The sequence below is a fragment of the Sorex araneus genome, chromosome 1 (genome assembly GCF_027595985.1).
Source record: "Sorex araneus isolate mSorAra2 chromosome 1, mSorAra2.pri, whole genome shotgun sequence".
Lineage (NCBI taxonomy): Eukaryota > Metazoa > Chordata > Mammalia > Eulipotyphla > Soricidae > Sorex > Sorex araneus.
Window position 1 is genome coordinate 11,686,194 of NC_073302.1, and position 18,467 is coordinate 11,704,660.

Sequence of the window (18,467 nt, forward strand, 5' to 3'; positions counted from 1 at the left end):
GGGCACACCGGGGGGCGGGGCTGCTGTGCCCCCAGGCTCACCTCCCTGCCAGGACAGGCCTGAGAGCAGGCGGGACACAGCTAGTCCCAGAGACCAGGCCGGTGGCCTCAGGACCGACCCCAGCAGGGACGGGGGTGGGGGCGAGAGAAGCGGCCCCGGCCCACCCATCTCCCCCATCCTGGCCACGGCCCTGGGAGCAGGGGCCGCAAGTGGCCCCGGGGCCCGGAAGACACAGAGCTGGCTCGTGGCACGGTCGGGGAGGGGACCCCGGCATGGGCTGCGTGCGTGGGCAAGCCGGGGCGACCCGGCCCGGACTCCGGGGAGAGAAGGCGAGAGAAGTCGTCTGGGGGACTCCCGGGGGGCCTCGTTAGGACCTGGAAGTCGGGCCTTGTTTCCCTGCCAGGCATCCCTCTCACATCCCCGCATCCTCGCATCCCCGCATCCTCGTGGGCGGGCGACCCCACCCACATGTGCGTGCGAGGGGGTCACCGGAGGACCCCGGGCCCCGTGCTTCCTTCGCAACCATCTGCCTGAAAGCTGCGGGAGTCAGCGCTGCTGCTAATGAGTGCAGAGCGGGAGGAGGGGAGGAAGGAAGAGGAAGGAGGGAGGAGGGGGCGGGGAGCGGGAGGAGGGAGGGGAGGAGGGGGGAGGCGTGGGAGCAGCCACTCAGCAGCTGCGTGCGCGCGGCGTGAGTGCCGGGCTGTTGCTGGGGAGCTCTGAGTCTGCCTCCTTCCAGGCAGCAGCGACCAGGAGCCCAGCCCGCCCGCCTGCCCGCCGGCGGGGGTCTCCCCAGCGGGTGCCAGCCTGCCTGGGCCGGGCTGGGGGAGGGGGGCCCCCTTGGGTGGAGGTGGGAACCGGCCCGAGGCCACAGAAAGCAGGGCCCTTCTCACCCTGGCAGGAGCGTGAGGCATTTGGACGGAGAGTACCAAGGACCCCCCCCCCTCCACAATGCATACCACAGCCCCCGCCCCTGGAGGGGACACACAGGAGACCGGGAGAGAGGGAAGGAGGCAGGGACCTGACCCGGTGTCCAGTCCAGGCCGCCGCCTCCCGGGAGAGGCCAGCGGGGGAGTGTCCCGCTTGTGACTGGGAGGCAGGGGGCCATGCAGTAAGGTCCAGTAAGGGACAGGCCAGCCAGGGGAGGCCGGCTCCCTCCGCGCAGAGAAAGGTCCCCTCCCCGCCCCCATCACCAGGGGCCACCAACACTTGTAGATCCTTGGGTCCGAGAATCGGCCCAACAGCCTGGCTGGTCCAGCATCCCAGAGAGGAGCCCGGGCCCTTGGGCACTGCTTGGGGAGGGGCCCGGGGCAGAAAAACATAAAAATAAACGAGTCGAGGAAAGAACGGCTCCCGCGCTCACCACACACGGGGGCCAGGAGCAGACGGAAGGCCACCAGGCCCCACTGTCCCAGGCTCAGGCCGGCGGGGGCAGCAAGATGCCCCCCCCCACGGGAGGGGGGCTGTGGGCTGCGTGCGCGGGGCGCGGAGCAGCGGTCTTCAACCCTGAGAAGCGGCCTTGGGTGCGGACAGGGAACTGCGCCGGTGTAGGTGGGCGCTGTGCCCACCTGTCTGGGCCCGAACGCAGACCAGGCGTAGAGGCTGAGGAAAGTGGCTCCTTCTGGTAGTGACGGGGCAAGAGAGGGGGGAACCAGAAGAGGCAGAGCCCCGCCCGGCACCCTCAGGAGCTAGAGAGGCGCTGGAGGGACCCCACAGCAGACGTGTGGCCAGTCTCCAGCTGGGCTTCCCAGGCTGGCCCCAGACCGCAGGGAGAGAAGGACGCCCCGCTCCAAGGGCAGCCTCGGCCCCAGCAAGGAAGGATGGGGACACCAGGACGTGGTGTGAGGGTCCCTGTGGGGCCCAGACGCAGCCCGTGGACGCTGCGCTCTCTCTCTGGAGGCGCTGCTCCCGCGGGGATGGCCGGCCCGGACCCCTCGCCTCAGGATGGCCACAGGGCACCGTGACGGGACTGACCCCCACGCGCACAACACACACTCAAGGCCAAGCCTCGGGCCTCTGCAAATGGCCCGTGGCCCATGGGAACCCGCACGGCCTCCCTCAGCCAGGCGGAAAAGACACACAGGGCTGGGGGCTGTGCATCCGTGAGGCGCTGGTCGGAGCCAAGTCGGGGCTGAATCTCGGCCCCAGCCCACAGCAGCAGCAAAGCCTCTGCCCCCAATCCAAGGCTCCAGGGCACCGGAGCCAGAGCTGGCAGAGGTGCACACAGACCCCCGGCCATGACCCAGCACCGCCCCCACCTCTAACACACCCCTCGGAGACTGGGAGCAGAGAACCCCGGGAGATCACCGCGGGGCTCAGCACTGGGCAGGTCCCAGCAGCCCCCTAGGGCCGGGCCCTACTCCTGACGTGGGCCAACCCCAGGGGTCCTAGCAGGCTTCCCCAGCGCCATGATTCTCGCCAACACCCCCCACGAGAGAGGGCGGGGTGGTCTCTGAAGGGCGCCCACGCCCATTCCAGGAGCCCATGGCAATGCTCGGCTTCCCAAAGGGAGGCCCCGGCACCCTCGCCGTGACAGGCCGCAGGGGGGATGGGGGCAGGAATCAATCACTTGCGGGGGGGGGGGGGAAGGGAGGGGCGCAGGTGTCATTCTCAGATTCTCATGATGACAGGCCACTAGCTGACTCCGTGTTCCCATCAGCGGGAGGTTGCTCTGAACGGGAACAAAGCCCAGTAAGGCAGAGACTTCCCCAGCGCGGGGGGGTCCTGTGCCTGCCTCCTCCCGAGGTCCCCGGCATGGGCCCGGGCCACTTCCCGGACCAGGTGACAAGCTTCTCCCGGGTCAGTGGGCCCAGCCGGGTGCCCAAACCCAACTGTGGCCCCTGCACCTTCATTTTCCCCACTTGGGACAGCGACGAGGTGACCATCCCTGGACAGCCAACCAGGGGGAAGCCGCCCAGGCCCACAAAAGCCCCCTTCAGGGCCCTCCCTCCTTCAGGCAGCGCCTGGGGTCAGCGTCATGCCACCTGCCGACCAGCAAAGGGCAGGGCCCTCACTCAGGGCAGCAGCTGCTCCCCCTGGGCCACGCCCCGTCCAGACCACGCCCCTCTCCTGAGACCACGCCCCTCCGGAGACCACGCCCCTCTCCGGCCACGCCCCTGCACCCCGCAGCCGCTCCAGGTTGCTGCCCATCCTGGTGGCCCCTAAGAGGGGCTCTCAGACCACCTGGCTCCTCGGGGGGCCTCCCCAGTCGACAGCTGCTTCCTGGGAGCTGTCTCCCCTCCCCGGCCCAGCCACACTTTCTCGGAGTTTCGGAGGAAAACCAGAGTCATTTGCCAACTCTCAGCTCCCATTAACCCCCCAACACCACTGCTATTTTCCCTCCGTAATGAGTCACTTAGCGGCAACAGAGCAATTAGTGAGGCCACCGAATATTGATTTTCTAAGTGGGAGAACCATCCGTGCTGACATCTCCTCATGCCTGTTTGGGCTGTCTCCTGCCCGTGGCGACGTGGGCGCTTGCTACCAGGCCATTGTGTCGTGGCCAGAGCAGTGGGCAGGGCGCGGAGAGTCTCCGCGGAAGCACACAAGCTGGGACCCCCCACGTGACTGCGTGCAACAGCGGGGTGTGCATGTGTGCATGCATGCACGCACGCACACACGCGCATGCGCACACACACACACAGACCCCTCAGGCACCCAGCCGGGCAGGTGGGACTGGGGGCGTGGGTGCAGCACTAAGCACGGCCAGGGTCCCACTGGACATTATAAGGGTCAGCAGAGCCCAGCTCTGATCTCAGACCCGGCCCCCCCTGCGGCTGGAGGGACAACACAGACCCCACAGGTGGCACAGAGAGGAAAGAACTGGGGTCGACCCAGAGTCCCACCTCTGCTCACTGTCTCAGCGCCCAGCCCCCTCACCCTCACCTGGGCTGCCGCCACCCACCAGCCAGGGGGGCCTTAAAAGCGGCAGGAGAGAAAGCAAGGGGGAAGCGTGCACTGGGGGACCCGGGGCGGCGAGGAGGGCTGGACAGTTTCAGCTCACCCCGGCACCCCCTCCCAGGAACTCACTCCAAACAGGCAGGGCCCCCTGGACGGGAAGCCCCAGACAGGAAGGCCGAGGGGGCTCGGGGGGCCAAAGGGAAGAGTGCAGGGCTGGCAGGCAGTGGGGATCCTTCCCTGTGCGTGAGGGATGCCGGGGATCGCGCCTGGAGCCCCCCCCATGAGAGCATGCTCCCTGCCACTGAGCCCGCCCGGGTCCCACTCAGCCTCTCTGGCCCTGGTGAGCCCCTCGGTGCCCTTCCCTTCCCCTACTCCTCCAAGGGGAAAGGACGGGGCCACATGTACGCCGTGACCTGGCCCAGAAACACAGCCAGGGGGCAGGCCGTGCCCACGAGGGTCCCCACGAGGGTGTCGCTAGGGAAACATCCTTGGACCCGCCCCCTCCCCCAGAAACCACTCCCAGGGCCGAGGGCCAAGGAGCAGAGCTTGCTTCCGTCCAGAGGCGCTCTGTCCATGCCGAGTGCCCATTCACACCTGCGGATGCCCTGGGTGAGGACGGGGGACAGGGCAGGAGCCAGCCGGGAGCACCGGAGGACTTGCCCGAGCTCTCCCCCAGGTCCAGTCTCCCCTCTGCCCCCTCTTCCTGGCAGTGAGGCCCACCCCCGGGACACAGGGCAGGCGCCGGAGTCACTGCTTGACCCAGCCCAGCCCAGCGCCCCCCGCCCCCCAGGGCTCCGTGCCAGGAGACTGAGAAGTCAGGGGTATGGGCGGGCCCTGGGTGAACCACCCGCAATGGTGCCATGAGGGTCCCGGCAAGGACAGAGCTGCATTAACAGCTCAGGGCACGTGCACTTATGCAAATCAGTGGGCAGCCTCCGCCCGGGCGCCCCCCTGCCTTCTGCAGGAGGGGGTGCCCGGTGACCCAGCTTCCAGGCGGAGATAAGGGCGGCGCCCCTACATCACGCCCACGGAGGGCTCTGCCCCAGGAGGCCTGCTTTGGGGATGGAGTGTGGGACCTGAGGTGGGGGGTGTCTTCCTGAGTGCAGGGCGTGGGAGGGACGTCTGCCTCAACCTCCCCTCTACTGTGGAGGCAGCACAGGCCGCCCTCGAGGCTCAGCCCTCGAGGTCACTCCCACAGGTGTGGGGGAGGGGCGGTACATCCAGATGCCTCCTGAAAAGGCGACACCTTGGGACCAGAGACACCAGTCTCAATCCCTGGTACCCCAGAGTCGCCCAGCACAGCCGGGAGGGGCCCCTGACAGCGGAACCGTGAATAAGCCCCGAGCACTGATGGGCGTGGCCCTCCAACGGGTGCTCAAAGCACAGACTTAGTGCTCCCTGAGGGGGGAGGGGGGCCCGGGCCGGTGGCCAGGAGGAGCTGGCCTGATCTGGGGGGACTTCGCCAGCAGTGTCCAAGGAGCCAGGGCTCTTAGGTGGACACCACAGTGCGGTGCCACTCAGGTCCAGGGCGGCTGGGGGTGCCCAGGACCCACGAGGGCTACACCAGGGACAGCTCGGGACCGTGCAGGGCCGGGGGTGGGGGTGGGGGTTAGGTGGGGGGTGTGCAGGCAGATTCTGCGTCCTGGCCCCCTGGAGCCGTGTCCTGACTGTGGGGTCTCTCGGGGTTGTTGGGTGCCCCCTAGATCTGGGGTGCCCACACCCCCCAAGTCTCCCCCAGGAACTGCAGGAGGAGAGAGAAGCTGTGGGTACCCTGAGCCCTCGAGTTCCCGCACATCAGTCCCCACGGCCCTGGGCAAGCGCCTCCTCCATGGGGGATGGGGGGGGCTCGGACCATGCCCACCCCGGGGACAGACATAGCATGGACACACCCCAGCTCCTGCCACTGGCCCTCAGGGGAGGCGGTGCCCCTGGACGCTGGTTCCTTCCCGCCAGATTCAAGAAGGCCAGACTGGGGGGGGCGGGGGCAGGGCTCGCCAGCCCACCCCTCCACAGAAGGGCGAGGCCGAGGGCCAGCCCCACCGCCTGGGCCCCTCCCCCCCGCCCCGACCTCACCTGCATCTCGGACTCCCTGATGCAAAACTGGTCCCAGGAACCAGCTCTGCCAAGGGGGAGGGGGAGCCCGGAGGCTGGGGAGACCCAGAGAAACCACCGCGAGCCCCTCCACCGACACCCCCATGCCCCCAATTCCTTTGTCACCAGGAGCTGGGGGAGGAGAGAGCGAGGGCGGCCTGGAGGAGGGGGACGAGGAGGCGTCAAGACACGGCAGGTCGGCCCGGACATTCGCTGGCACTCGGTGTGTGAGACAAGCGGGGCTTACGGGGGCACCGGGGCCTGGCCGGCCAAGCCGGGGTGCTCTGGGGCTCCGGTCCCGCCGGGTCGCTCAGGAGAGCTGTGTGACTCGCCTCTGCTCCGCCAACTGGGCCTCACCAGCACCTCCCAGTGCTGGCGCTGCTGGAAGGCGGGGGGCGGGGGGGGGCAGGGCCTGGCCCTCCTGGCTCGGGTCTGGGTCGGGACTGGGCCGGGGGAGAGAGCGGGCAGGGGGGACGCTGGCCAGGGGCTCGTGACGGGGGCTCCCAGAGAGGGACACGGAGATGGAATCCTGGGCAGGGGTGCAGAGGCTGGGGGGGGCGGGGCAGGGGTGTGCCAGGCCCGCTGTGGCCCTGGCTCCAGCGACAGCTCCAGGAAGGCCGCCCCTGGGCTGGCCGCTCTGTCCCAGGACCCCCGGGCGCCCAGACAGGACATCCTGTCGGCTGGGTTGAGAGGGGAAACGGGCTCACAGACATGCTGGGCCCTGGACGGGGGTGGGAGGGGGGGAGTGGAGCCCAGGGCTCTGCCGGGCCGGGCCGCCCCACCTCATGTAGCCCTGCGAGCTGGCCGGCAGGCCGAGGCTCTGCCAGACGCGCCCCCCTCTTCAAGTTCCCATTTCGACCTCGATGAAACGGGAAACGAAAACCCCTTTGGCTTTGAGGAATCGCCAAGAATGGGGCCCGGGCAGTGCCGGGCGAAGGGCCAGCGGCCCGAGGGCCACAATCCCCGGCCCTCTGGGAAACGGGCTGCCCCAGGGCCTGGCACTGGGGCGGGGGTCCCCGGCGTCCCTCCTCCCACGGGGCCAGGGGGAGGCTGGCCGGGTGGCACTCAGTGGGGGGGGGGACAGGCCCTCAGCTCCGGGGAGAGCCCGTCTGCGAAAGACGGGGCGCGGCGAAAGGGGGCAGGGGGGGCGGCCGGGCAGGCAGGGGGCTGAGGAGTCGGGGCTCGGGGCTGCAAGCGATCTATTAATCAATCTCCTCCCCAGCAGGAAACAGTAATTGTCGGGGCTCACACATCCTTCACGTGCTAACAGTGTGCAGCTGCGACACACGCTCTGATTACAAATGTCAAAAAGACAGAGCATGAAATTACCTTCCCTTAGTCAGTGGGCGCGGGAGACGCTGCACTAATTCACTGCCCCGGGTACGGAGACTCCCCGCGACAACGTCGCGTCCAATTAGGGCCCGTGCTAGCAGGGTGGCATCTCTATCCCGGCCCGCTGGCAGTCGGCGGTCGGGGCGAGGGGCCCGCCCGCCCGTCGCAGCTGCCCTGTGGCGACGGAAAAGAGAGGGTGAGGGAGGCAGGGCCCCATCGGGACAAGGAGCGACTCCCCCGGCAGGGAAAGGCACAAACCTGCCTCTCCCCGCACCACTCACCGGCTGGAGTGGAGGGCCAGGGGCGGAGCCAGTGCCCCCCGCGACCACCCGCCTGCCTCCGCCTGCCCCCGGCCTACCCCTACAATGAGCAAGTTCTCCGACTCCTGTGCTCCTGTCGCTCTAGCCTGGCTGCTGGCAGTCAAGGCCACGTGGAGGTGGAGGCGAGGGAGGAGTCCTTTGGGAGGACTCCCGAGAACCAAGCCTGAGGCCACCGCTCAGGCAGGCCAGGAGGCAGCCCAGGGGCAGGAGGAGAGGCCCCCCACTTCCAGGGTGTGGCCTCTGGCCAAGGGGTCCCCGTCCCACCCTCCCGGGGTATCCCCCAACGGGCTGGGCCTGCCGGGTCCTTGCCTGGCTCTGGGGGTGCCCCTGGAGTGCCACCAGTGACCTCCAGAGGCCCAGGAAGTTTCTCCCGCAGGCCCCCTTAGAGGGCCTGGCAGATGCGAGCCGGGGGCAGGAGTGGCCGTGTGCCCTCTGGGTTCTTGCCACGGGCTGCCACACTCCCCCACACCACCTCACACAGCCATCCCCGGGGCTCCAGGCACAGGCCCGGAGGCTGCCTGCTGGCAGGACCGGCTTTGGCCGGAGACTGTCCCTTCTGCAGCCCAGGGGGGTGTGCACAGGTCCGGGCGGCCGAGGGGTCCCAGAGCGCTGGGCGTGGGCAGTGGAGGCGGGCAGTCTCACCTCAGCCCGGGAGCCACAGTGCACGGGCAGGCCCAGCCCGCGGACCGACACACCGCTGGCCCGGCGAGCCCTCAGGCCCGGGCCCGGCGCCTGGCAGGAGGAAGCAGTCTGGCAGGGCGCTGGGTGTTTGCCCCCTGCCCGCCCACACTCCCCGGTGCGCCCTGCAACAGCCACGAAGAACAGCCCGTCACTAACTTACTTTCCGGTTCTGGGAATATTTTGCAGGGGAATTCCGTTCAAGAGTCCTCTTGCGAGGCGGGAGCGATAGCACAGCGGGGAGGGCATTTGCCTTGCACGCAGTTGACCCGGGTTCAATCCCCCGCATCCCATATGGTCCCCTGAGCACCACCAGGAGTGATTCCTGAGCTCAGAGCCAGGAGTAACCTCTGAGCATCGCTGGGTGTGACCCAAAAAGCAAAAATCAGTGGGTTATCTGGGGTAAGTGGGACAGGCCCTGGGGTACCCGTCAGGTCTAGCCCCTGGGCCTGGGCTCTGCGGACACCTCCAGGCAACGGGCAACGAGGAGGAGGAGGTGGAGGAGGAGGAGGAGGAGGGTGGCCAGCCCACACAGACAGAAGCCACAGGTGCACACGTGCCACAGACACGGGCACGGCAGGCTGGAGGCCCGCACGCCATACACAGGGAGCAGGTACAGGGGAGGCACGCCGGGGCCGGGAGCAGCAGCCAGCACTGGCGGGGCTCAGAGTGGGTGAGCCACGGGCCCGCGGCTGGCCCGCGGAACGGCCACTGCACCAGGGCCAGGCAGGTGCCCCGGGCTGCCAGGCCAGTCAGCCTCCCCCACGCCCACACGGGAGGCAGCGGCCGGCCTATCTGTGCGTCGGGCCACAGGCCTGCAGGTTCCGGGAGAGCCCGGCCCGGCAGGGGCCATCCATTCTCCCAGGCTAGTTCCCGCCACTCCTAAAAACACTGCCCTGCTCGGATCTCCCGGAGACCCAGCAGGGGGCCGCAGACCTAAAAGGAGGTGCCGAGAGCGAGAGGGCGGGAGACAGGTCCCTCTCTCCTCCACCGCCCACGCCTCTGCTTCCAGGAGATAAGGTCCGTGCTAAGGGTGGGGTGGCCTGTCCCCAAGGAGCCGCAGGTGGGCCGGGGAGGAGCCCCACCCCCTGCCTCAGCCTCAAGCTCTCGCCACCCCCTCCCTGCCTACCTCCCCTGCCAGCGAACACCTCTCCGAGGGCTGTGTAAATGCCAGGGCTCCCCAAGATAATCATCAGATTAAGCATTAAATCCGATTCCCCTCGGAAGGGGAAGGGGGCGGGGGTGGCGCGGGGCCGCCTTCCGCCTCCAGGGCAGGCCGAGGCCGGCCGAGTGGGGTCCATGTCCACGGGCCGCTCGTAGTGGACGCAGGCCCAACGGACAGCCAAGAAGTCTGCGGGGCACTTTGTCGGACCGGTCAGGAGGCAGAGGACAGGAACAGGCCGGCCTCCGGAGCCGCGGGCCGCGAGCAAGGAGAGCAGGGGATGATGACGCGGACACAGGGGAAGCCTGGTTTCCGCCCGTGCTCAGAGAAGGCGGCGGGAGCGACAGCTCCGGGGGGTTTCACGGGGGCGAGGAAACAGGTGAGGACTCTCGAAGAACCAGGAGCTGGGAGTGTGTGTGTGTGTGTGTGTGTGTGTGTGTGTGTGTGTGTGTGTGTGTGTGTGTGTGTGTGTGTGTGTGTGTGTGAAGAACCAGGAGCTGGGAATGTATGTGTGTGTGTGTGTGTGTGTGAGAGAGAGAGAGAGAGCTGGGCATGTGTGTGTGTGTGTGTGTGTGTGTGAGAAGAACCAGGAGCTGGGAATGTGTGTGTGTGTGCGAGAGAGAGAGAGAGAGAGAGAGAGAGAGAGAGAGAGAGAGAGAGAGAAAGAGAGAGAGCTGGGCATTAGTGTGTGCTCGCGAGCGTGTGTGTTTGTGTGTGAGCTGGGAGTGTGTTTGTGTGTGAGAGAGAGAGAGAGCTGGATGTGTGTGTGTGTGTGTGTGTGTGTGTGTGTGTGTGTGTGTGTGTGTGTATGTTGAGGGGAGTTATTCCCAACTTACTGTGCCGGGCATTTTCATCCATCAAAAATCCCCAACTACGGGGCTAGAGCGATAGCACAGTGGGGAGGGCATTTGCCTTGCAGGCAGCTGAACCTGGGTTCAATTCCCAGCATCCCATATGGTCACTGTCAGGAGTAATTCTTGAGTGCAAAATCCACGAGTAACCCCTGTGCATTGCCGGGTGTGACCCAAAAAGCAAAAAAAAAAAAAAAGAAGAAGAAGAAGAAGAAGAAATAGTAATACTAATACCCAACTGTCCACAATCTCTGGCCTAGAGTTCCATTCCGAAGACTTTAGCCCATAGCAACAGACAGACAGATTTGCAAAGCGTCAAACACCAGCGTTCTGTTTGCTGGGGGGCCACACCCAGCGCGGGGGGCTTACTCCCGTGATCATTCCCGGGAGGTGCAGGCAATCGCCCTCCTCTCTAGACTATCTCTCGGGACCCAGCATCATTTTTAATAAAGGAGAAACCGGAGCTGCAGCCTGAACGCCCAGTGACTGGGGGAACGCACAGCCCACACCCAGGGTGCAGCGGTGAACTTCCGAGACAAGTCTGAAACACCCAGAGGCAGGGCCACCTGCCTGGCTCTTTCCTGCGTTCCACGTAATGACCCCTGTCCACTGTGCTCTCCAGTGGAGGGACCCAGGACTGCCCATTGTTCTGCCCACATAACAGAAGAGGAAACTGAGGCACCATAGAGACTCTTCCCTGCCCACGCTGCTCACGCCCCCAGAGAAAACCCCTCAGCCTGCTGCTCCACTCTCAACTCTTCCTCGTGCTGTTACTCACGAGCAGCATTTTAGCAAGACCTCAAGTCCACTGCTCAGGAAAACAGGCTGACTCCTGTATCACATTCACGCTGAATGGACCGATGCTGCTTCCAAAGGCGGTGGTGCCATCGGGCCCATTTTGCAGATGTGCAGACCGAGGCTCAGAAAGTCTAAGTGAACTAAGAAACACTGAGCTTCTTCTTATCCAGAGACTGTCTCCTTCCCTTCACTCCAAGAGGCTCTCTAAACCGCGTGAGCATTGGGCCACAGCAACGGTACAGTAGCGGGGAGGGCGTCTGCCTTGCCGCGGCCGACCCGGTTTTGGTCCCCGGCATCCCATGTGGTCCCCTGAGCACCGCCAGGGAGTGCAGAGCCAGGAGCCACCCCTGGGCATCGCCAGGTGTGACCGCCCCCCCACGCAAAAAAAAAAAAAAGCCAAAAATATTTAAAAATATTAAAAATCTGCCTCAACAGCATCACCTAGGGGGGAGGAGAGGAGGCCGGGGCAGCCTCTCTCTCACCTGTCCCGTCAAGCCCCCTCTCCCCACCCCAAGTCACAGAGCTGATTCCCACAGGCCTCGGGCCAGTCGGGGCCCTGAAAGCCCCGCCTCCACCCCTCCCTCGCTCCCCAGCTTAGGGGGCCCAGCAGCACCCCCTCCGGAGAGGGAAGGGACGCGGGCACACGCACCGCCGCCCACTAGAAAGTGGCGATCAGTCTCCAGGGCACAGTCGCACCTGCAGGGGGAACGAGGGGCACGGGGGAGGGAAGCGTGTCGGGGAGGGGCGGGGCGAGGAGGGCAGATGCCGCCTCGGCCCTCCTCGCGGCTGGAGCATTAATAAAGAAGCGAGGGACTCGGAAATGATCTCCTGGGAAGGCAGCACCGCCGCGTCCGACCGGGCTCTGTACCAGCACTGACACCGCGGCACCACCTGCAGCGGGCGCTGGGGGGTCACCACCCCGGCCTGGGGCCCGACCACGGCGACCTGTCCTTGGTGCTTATTCCCAACCCCCCGGAGGAGCAACCAGAGTCCGGAGGCTCGGGGCTAGCAGGCCGGCAGGAACCTCCCCTGAAGCAGCTCAGAGAAATGCCGGTGGTGGCAGGATGCGAGCTGGCCGGCGGGCCGGCATCCCCACCCTGGGGGCCCACCCCTTTCCCGGGGACGGAAAGGTCCCAGCACAGACCGGCAGGTCCCCAGCGTCTGAACAGGAGGGTTCCGGCACCCAACGCTGCCACCCCGAGGGCCGGGGCACAGCCAGCAGTGGCGGGGCTCCCGGCTGAGCTGCCCGCCCGCCTCCCCCCGGCGGCCCTCGGCGGAGGCTGGGCCCAAAGTCACTCAGAGCCCCCAGCCCCCACCCCAGCCCACCCCAGAAGCGCCTGTCTGTGCTGACCCTCTCCACAGCCAAGGGCAAGGCAGCAAGGCAGCCCCGTGGAGGGGGGGAGGGGGGGAGAGAGAAGAGGGGTCCCCAGGAGCCCAGGAGCCTGACCACCCCCCCCCCCCGCCTGGCCAAGCCCACCCACGGCAGAGGCTGTGCGTCCTGGAATCTCCCCGGACAAGCAGACGCACACAGTGGCACGGCCACACCTTGTCCACACAGCCAGCTCCGAGCCTGAGCTTGGGGGCGGGGGTGGGGGGTGTGGGGAGGGTGGACCCCAACATCTTGGCTTTACTCACTCAACTCCCAACAGGGTGCCTCCGGAGACGGCCCGCGAGAAAGCCCTGCCCATCCATCCATCCCCACCGGGCGCCAACGCGGGAGACCCCCCAGTCTGGGCAGCGCCTATCCGGGCTCCAAGGCCGGGCAGAGGGATCCTGAACTCGGCCTCTTCCCGGCAGGGGAGGTGCGGGTGGGGTGCGGGGGAACCCGGGCACCCTTCCGGTGCCAGAGCAGCCACCAAGCCTGACTGTGTTGACACGAAATGAATAGCCATTCCGCCCGCCGGTGACTGGTGTCCTGCCCCCCCCCCCCCCGTTGGCGGTCTCCCGAGAGGGGTCCGCCGCTGGCTTCCCAGGGGGGCCCCCAACCCGGGCCCCCTCCTCCTTCGGCAAGTCTGATTGGCTGCCGAGCTGGGCAGGAGCCGCATGGGGGTCCACTGGGCATTTTGTCGTGCCCATGCCCGACCTTCTGGGGGAGGGGGGCGCGCACTGGGAGGGGGTGGGGAGGGTCCAAGCCAAACATGCTGCACACGCCGCCCCGCTCCCGGGAGAACAGACAAGCCCCCAGGTCCGGCCGCCTGCCCGCTCGGGGGGACCACCGACACATGCACACAAAAACGGGTACGTACACAAGCCCCCGCATGCGGGCGCAGAGGGTCCTGACCCCCGCCAAGGAAAGCGCCGAGAAGGGCATGTTCCGGTGGGAGGGGGGGCTGGGGGGGGCCCGGGCGGAGGGAGGAAGGCGGCGGACCAGGTGGCCTGCCGCCCAGACAATAACAAAGATGGGAAGGAGATGCTCAAAGACGCAGTGGCTGCGCCCCGCGCCGAGCTCCGGCCTGGCTGCTCGCTCCTGCCAGGGCACGCCTGGTCCCCTGGGGCGCCCGGCCGGCCGGCGGCAGGGGGGAAGGCGAGGGTCCTGCCTGGCCCGGGGCAGGCGGGAGGGGGGACGCGGTGGGGGGGGAAGCAGAGCCCGGCTGAGGATGGCAGGCACAGGGGGTCCCAGTTGGCAGGCGTGGTGGGAGGGGTCCTCCCCAGGAAGATGCTGGGAGTCCAGCGGAGGGTGTCCCCCCGCCCCCCCCAGCCCGGACCGGGGGCAGAGTTGGGCCGGGAGTTGTACTCCTCTGCCTGCCTGCCTGCCGGGTGACGGGGGGGCAGGGGAGCGGCATTTGCAATCGCCCTGTGCCTCCTCCACCACGAGGACCCCGAGCACTGGCATGGACCCCCTCCCCCGCACCTCGGGGCCGGGGGGGCCGGGGTCCGCGAGACTTGGGGGGCCCCCGCCCCGAACAGCCCAAGGCTCCTGCCCACCATCCCTCACCCCCGCTGGCGGCGGGGCAGGGGTGCGTTCCGACTGGCACTGGCATCATCCATCCGCACGGCTGGTGCCCCCGTGAAGGTGCCGCCTGGCGGGGGGCGGGGGCGGGGGGCGAGCCCGGCAGGGCAGGCCCCGTCCGCCCCGTGCCCTCTCCTCCCCAGGGCGCGGACAGCGGGGCTTGCCCTTGCGAGCCCGAGCCTGCGCCGGGGTGCCCGGGACTGGGGCGAGGCTCCCCCTGATCGCCGGGGGGTGGGGCGGGGGGCGGGGGTGCGCCCCCCACCCCGGCCGGCCGGCCGCCTCCCCCGCCGCCCCCCCCACCCCCGGCGGGACTCCCCCACCGCCTGCGGGCGGGGGCCACCGGGGTGCCGGCGCGCCCCCCGCCCGCGCGCCCCCCGCCCGCCCGGCCCGGCCGCCGCGCGGGGCTCACCTCTCATGGTCGGCCGCGCTCCGGAGCCCGGGCAGGAGGTGGCGGAAGCTGTGGTTGCGGTCCAGCTTGGGCTGGCTCTTGGTGCGCTTGATGGAGCCCTTGAGGCGGCGGCTGAGGAAGCCCTGCGCGCGGGGCGAGAGGGGCGGAGGCGGCGTCAGCGCCCGGGACCCGCGCGGGGACCCCGCGGGCCTGGGCCTCGGCCCCGCAGCAGGCGACCCGCGCGCGCGCCGCCGCCGCCGCCGCCGCCGCCGCCGGCCCAGCCCGCCCGGCCCGGCCCGCCCAGCCCGGCCCGGCCCGCCCAGCCCGCGCGGCCGCCGCGGCGCCCCCGCCCCCTAAGCCGCGGTTGCCATGGCGACGCCAGCCGAGCCCCGCCGGCCGCGGCCGAAGCTGCCCGAGCGAGAGCGAGAGCGCGGGCGCGCGCGCGCGCGCGGGGCGGGCGGGGGGCGGCGCGGGGGGCGGGGCGCCCCCAACGCCGGGGCCCGGAATCAGGTCACGCGCACCCCCCGCCTCCCTCCCGCCGCCGCCTCTTTTCCCCTGGGGGAAACCGAGGCTCGCTGGCGGGCACCCGGGGGTTCTCGACGCAGGTGACCTCGGAAAGGGCAGCACTCCCCACCCCCCTCCCCGGGGACAGGGGCCGGGGGCGGAGAGGAGGACCCCTGAGGCCTGCTTCAAGACTTAACACGCTGCTCTCTCCGGGCATGCCTCTGCCAGGGCACGCCTGGTCCCCTGGGCCGCCCAGGCCAGCCGAGGAAGGACGAGGGTCCTGCCCCGCTCACCATTCATGGGAGGGGGCCAGGGCAACTCCCCCGCGCCCCATGCAGGCCAGCCGCCCATCCACTCGGCTGTGCCCGGCTGAGCGCTGGGCTCCCTGGGGGCACCAAGGAGCCAGCCTGGGAGAAGACGGCAGCGGGTACCAAGTTCCCTTTCAAGCCAGGAGGCAGGGGCCCGCATCTAAGGTGGGGGGCAATCTAGGGTATCTGGGTTTGGGAGGGGAGGGGAGGAGGGGGAGGGGAGCTGTGCGGAGGGGCAGAGTTTTTTGAGAGGGGTCCTGGGAACTCAGCCTGCCTTGGCCTCCGCTCCGGGGGGAACGTGTGTATTCACTCCTTCTTAGCTTATGCCCTTAGTTTAGCGACTTGCAAGCAACAGCTTATCTCTCACACTGCGTGCAGGTTTGGCCCCTCTGAGTGGAGGAGGGGCAGGTGTTTGCTCCGGACCCTGGGCTGGAGACAGTCTGGTCTCTCCAGCCCCAGAACCCAGGCAAGGAGCAAAGCCAAGCCTTGACTGCATCATCATAAGTCAGAAAAATTGGGGTGGGGAGAGAGGAAGCCATACCCCATATACCATTACGCCCTCTTGCAAAGGAAGGTCATGCTCAGAGAGGTAGAACCACTCCTCTAACAACACACAGCTTCCAAGCCTGCCTCATGCCAGACCTTTCGCAAGGGGCCCCACTTCTACCCCGTCATTCCAGCATACCTTTCCCCTAGCTTTCTCCTCCTGCATTTAAAAAGTTCTTTTCGGGGGGGGGGGGGGGCGGAACAATAGTACAACAGGCGGGGCATTTGCCTTGTTGCAGCTAACCCGGGTTCGATCCCTGGCATCCCATAGGGAACCCCTGAGCATCGCCAGGAGTAACGCCTAAGCATCGCCAGGTGTGGCCCACACACACACACACACACACACACACACACACACACTTTCCCCCTTATTTTTCTCTTTGCAAAAAGCCAGGTTACCAACCCTGATTTCCTGCACGCGAGGTTGCAAGGCAGCACGTGACTTGCCAGTGAGCCTTCCCAGCCCTCCCCGACTCCCTCCCCCTCCCTCATTAGCCATCTGTCCCCGGAGCCACCTGTAAGAATCCAGCTCATCCAGCCACCAGCCAAAAATGCCACCTCCTCCAGAAGGCCCTCCCAGCTAAGGTGCCTGGATGCCTCTCCCGGCCCTGACACTCTGTCACCCATCCAGGTGCCCTCCTCAGCGGCAATCAGCAAATCCCTCGGGGGTGCTCGGGGCTCCTCCCAGAGGGTGACCCGCAGACAAGGCCACACGCTAACCCAGAGGAGCCCTAAGTTGGGGCAGGCCAGGCGGGAGAGACAGGCGCAGCGGGTTCGGGGATGCTCCCCATCTCGGCAGCCCCTCCTGCTCTCGCCCCCCCCTTGGCCTCCCGCCAGGTGCGGGGGGGGGGGGGCAGGGACGCACCTGGCTGGCTTGGCCGCGGCCCCTCTCACAGGTGGTGTTGGCGAGCTCGCTCCCCAGCGGGCTTGTACTTTTTCTTGGTTTTGATTTTTTTCCACCCCGAGGAAAATTTCACAATTTTTTACACTCTCCGGGTACAAAGAAAACCATGAAACACGTCTCGCAATTTATGGAGCTCTTTATGGAGCAAGAATGACAGCTTTATCCTATTTCTGAGCTTTAAAAAAAAAAAAATTTTTTTTCCCTTCCTTCTAGGAGACTGAGTGGGACGCGTGTCACTTCCTCCCGCCCACCCCCACCTCCCAAGACGAAGCTGAGTGCTCTGTGGACAGCTGCTGCCTCCAGGAAGCCTCCCGGAACCTGCCTTCCCCCGCCCGCTGACCCGGCCCTGGGGACTCTCCAGCCACCACCCACCTGCTTGTCCCCGACGCGGCCCAGACCACCCCCACGGGAAGCAGTGTCCAGACTTCCGAGACGCAGGGGGGCGGGCTGTGGGGACGGTGCCAGGGCCGAGCATGTGCTGTTCGTGCAGGGGCCCCGGGGTCCCTTCTCTGGCACTGCCCGGTCCCTGAGCACCACCAGAACTATCTCCAAGCCTGGGGGAGTCAGGAGTGATGTTCCAGGGCATCTCTGGGAGAAGCCCCAAAACAAGGAAAAAAAAACAAAGGTGGCTCTGGGGGGGGTGTGTGGAATGGAGAGGAGCAGGGCCGCCCGGGATCCAAACATAACAGAGAGAGGGTGTGTGTGTATGTGTGTGTCTGTGTGTGTTGTGTGTGTGTGTGTCTGTGTGTGTGTCTGTATGTGAGTCTGTGCCACTAGGATCCAAAGAGCTGGTGAGGGTGTGTGTGTGTGTGTGTGTCTGTCCCAGTGTGTGTGTATGTGTGTGTGTGTGTATGAGTCTGTCTGTCCCAGACAGGTGTGTGTGTGTGTGTGTGTGTGTGTTTGTGTTTGTCTGTCTGTCTGTTCCAGACAAGTTCCCTGGCCTTCCCAATGGAGATGGTGTGTGTGTATGTGTGTGTGTGTGTGTGTGTGTGTGTGTGTGTCTGTCTGTCTGTCTGTCTGTCCCAGACAAGTTCCCTGGCCTTCCCAATGGAGAGGGGTGTGTGTGTCTGTCTGTCTGTCTGTCTGTCTGTCTCAGACGGCACCCTGGCCCTCCCAAGATCACACAGCAAGGTCCGTCAAACTGCAGCCTCACAGTCCCTGACCTCCTTCCTGGGGAGGGGCCGAGGGCAGCTCCTGGGCCCGCCCAGGCGGCGGGAGGTGAATCCCCTCTCCTGCCCCACTCACAGGCGACCCTGGGGACAAGCTGCAGAGGCCACCATGAACTCACAAGGGTGGATGGACCCGTCTTGAAGCCGAAGATTATGTTGGACACGGACGGCCCTTTGGTGAGGCCCAGGGGCCACACCTGTCCGTCTATATCTTTTTTTGGGGGGTGAGGGGGTTCTCAAGCTATGCTCGGGGGACCTGGGGTGACTCCTAGCTATTCCCACTGTTCTCGGTGGCTCAGAGCTGGGGTCACACCTGGAGGGGCTTTGGGGCGTCCAGGCTACACCTAGTGGTGCTGGGGGGCAGGGGGGCTGTGGTGGCCAGGAATTGAACCTGTGTCCCTGTGTAGGCTAAGGCCCGTGGCCCTGAGGCCTGCCTCGCACCCCCCACCCAACAGTCCCAGATAACGACTCAGCGGGAGAAAGCCCTGCGGCTTGAGGGGAGCCCTCACCTCTGCGGGGCTCTGGGGCTCCCCTACACCGTCTCCGCCCCTCTGAGCCCTCTCGGGACC

At 67.0% G+C, this 18,467-nt stretch overlaps 1 protein-coding gene across 8 annotated transcripts in view; it reads right to left on the minus strand.

The window, feature by feature from the left end:
* DAB2IP (DAB2 interacting protein) overlaps nt 1-18,467 on the minus strand; it is a 169,560-nt gene that overhangs the window by 45,512 nt on the left and 105,581 nt on the right. For 4 of the 8 annotated variants that reach the window (XM_055131555.1, XM_055131547.1, XM_055131524.1 and 1 more), the window contains one exon: nt 14,489-14,610. The exons of 1 other annotated variant lie outside the window; for it this stretch is intronic. In XM_055131555.1, coding sequence (XP_054987530.1) covers nt 14,489-14,610 — 122 coding nt within the window. Of the gene's footprint in view, nt 1-12,764; nt 12,894-14,488; nt 14,611-18,467 lie in introns of those variants that run through there. 3 more of the 8 variants (XM_055131534.1, XM_055131532.1, XM_055131522.1) reach the window with 3 other exon arrangements.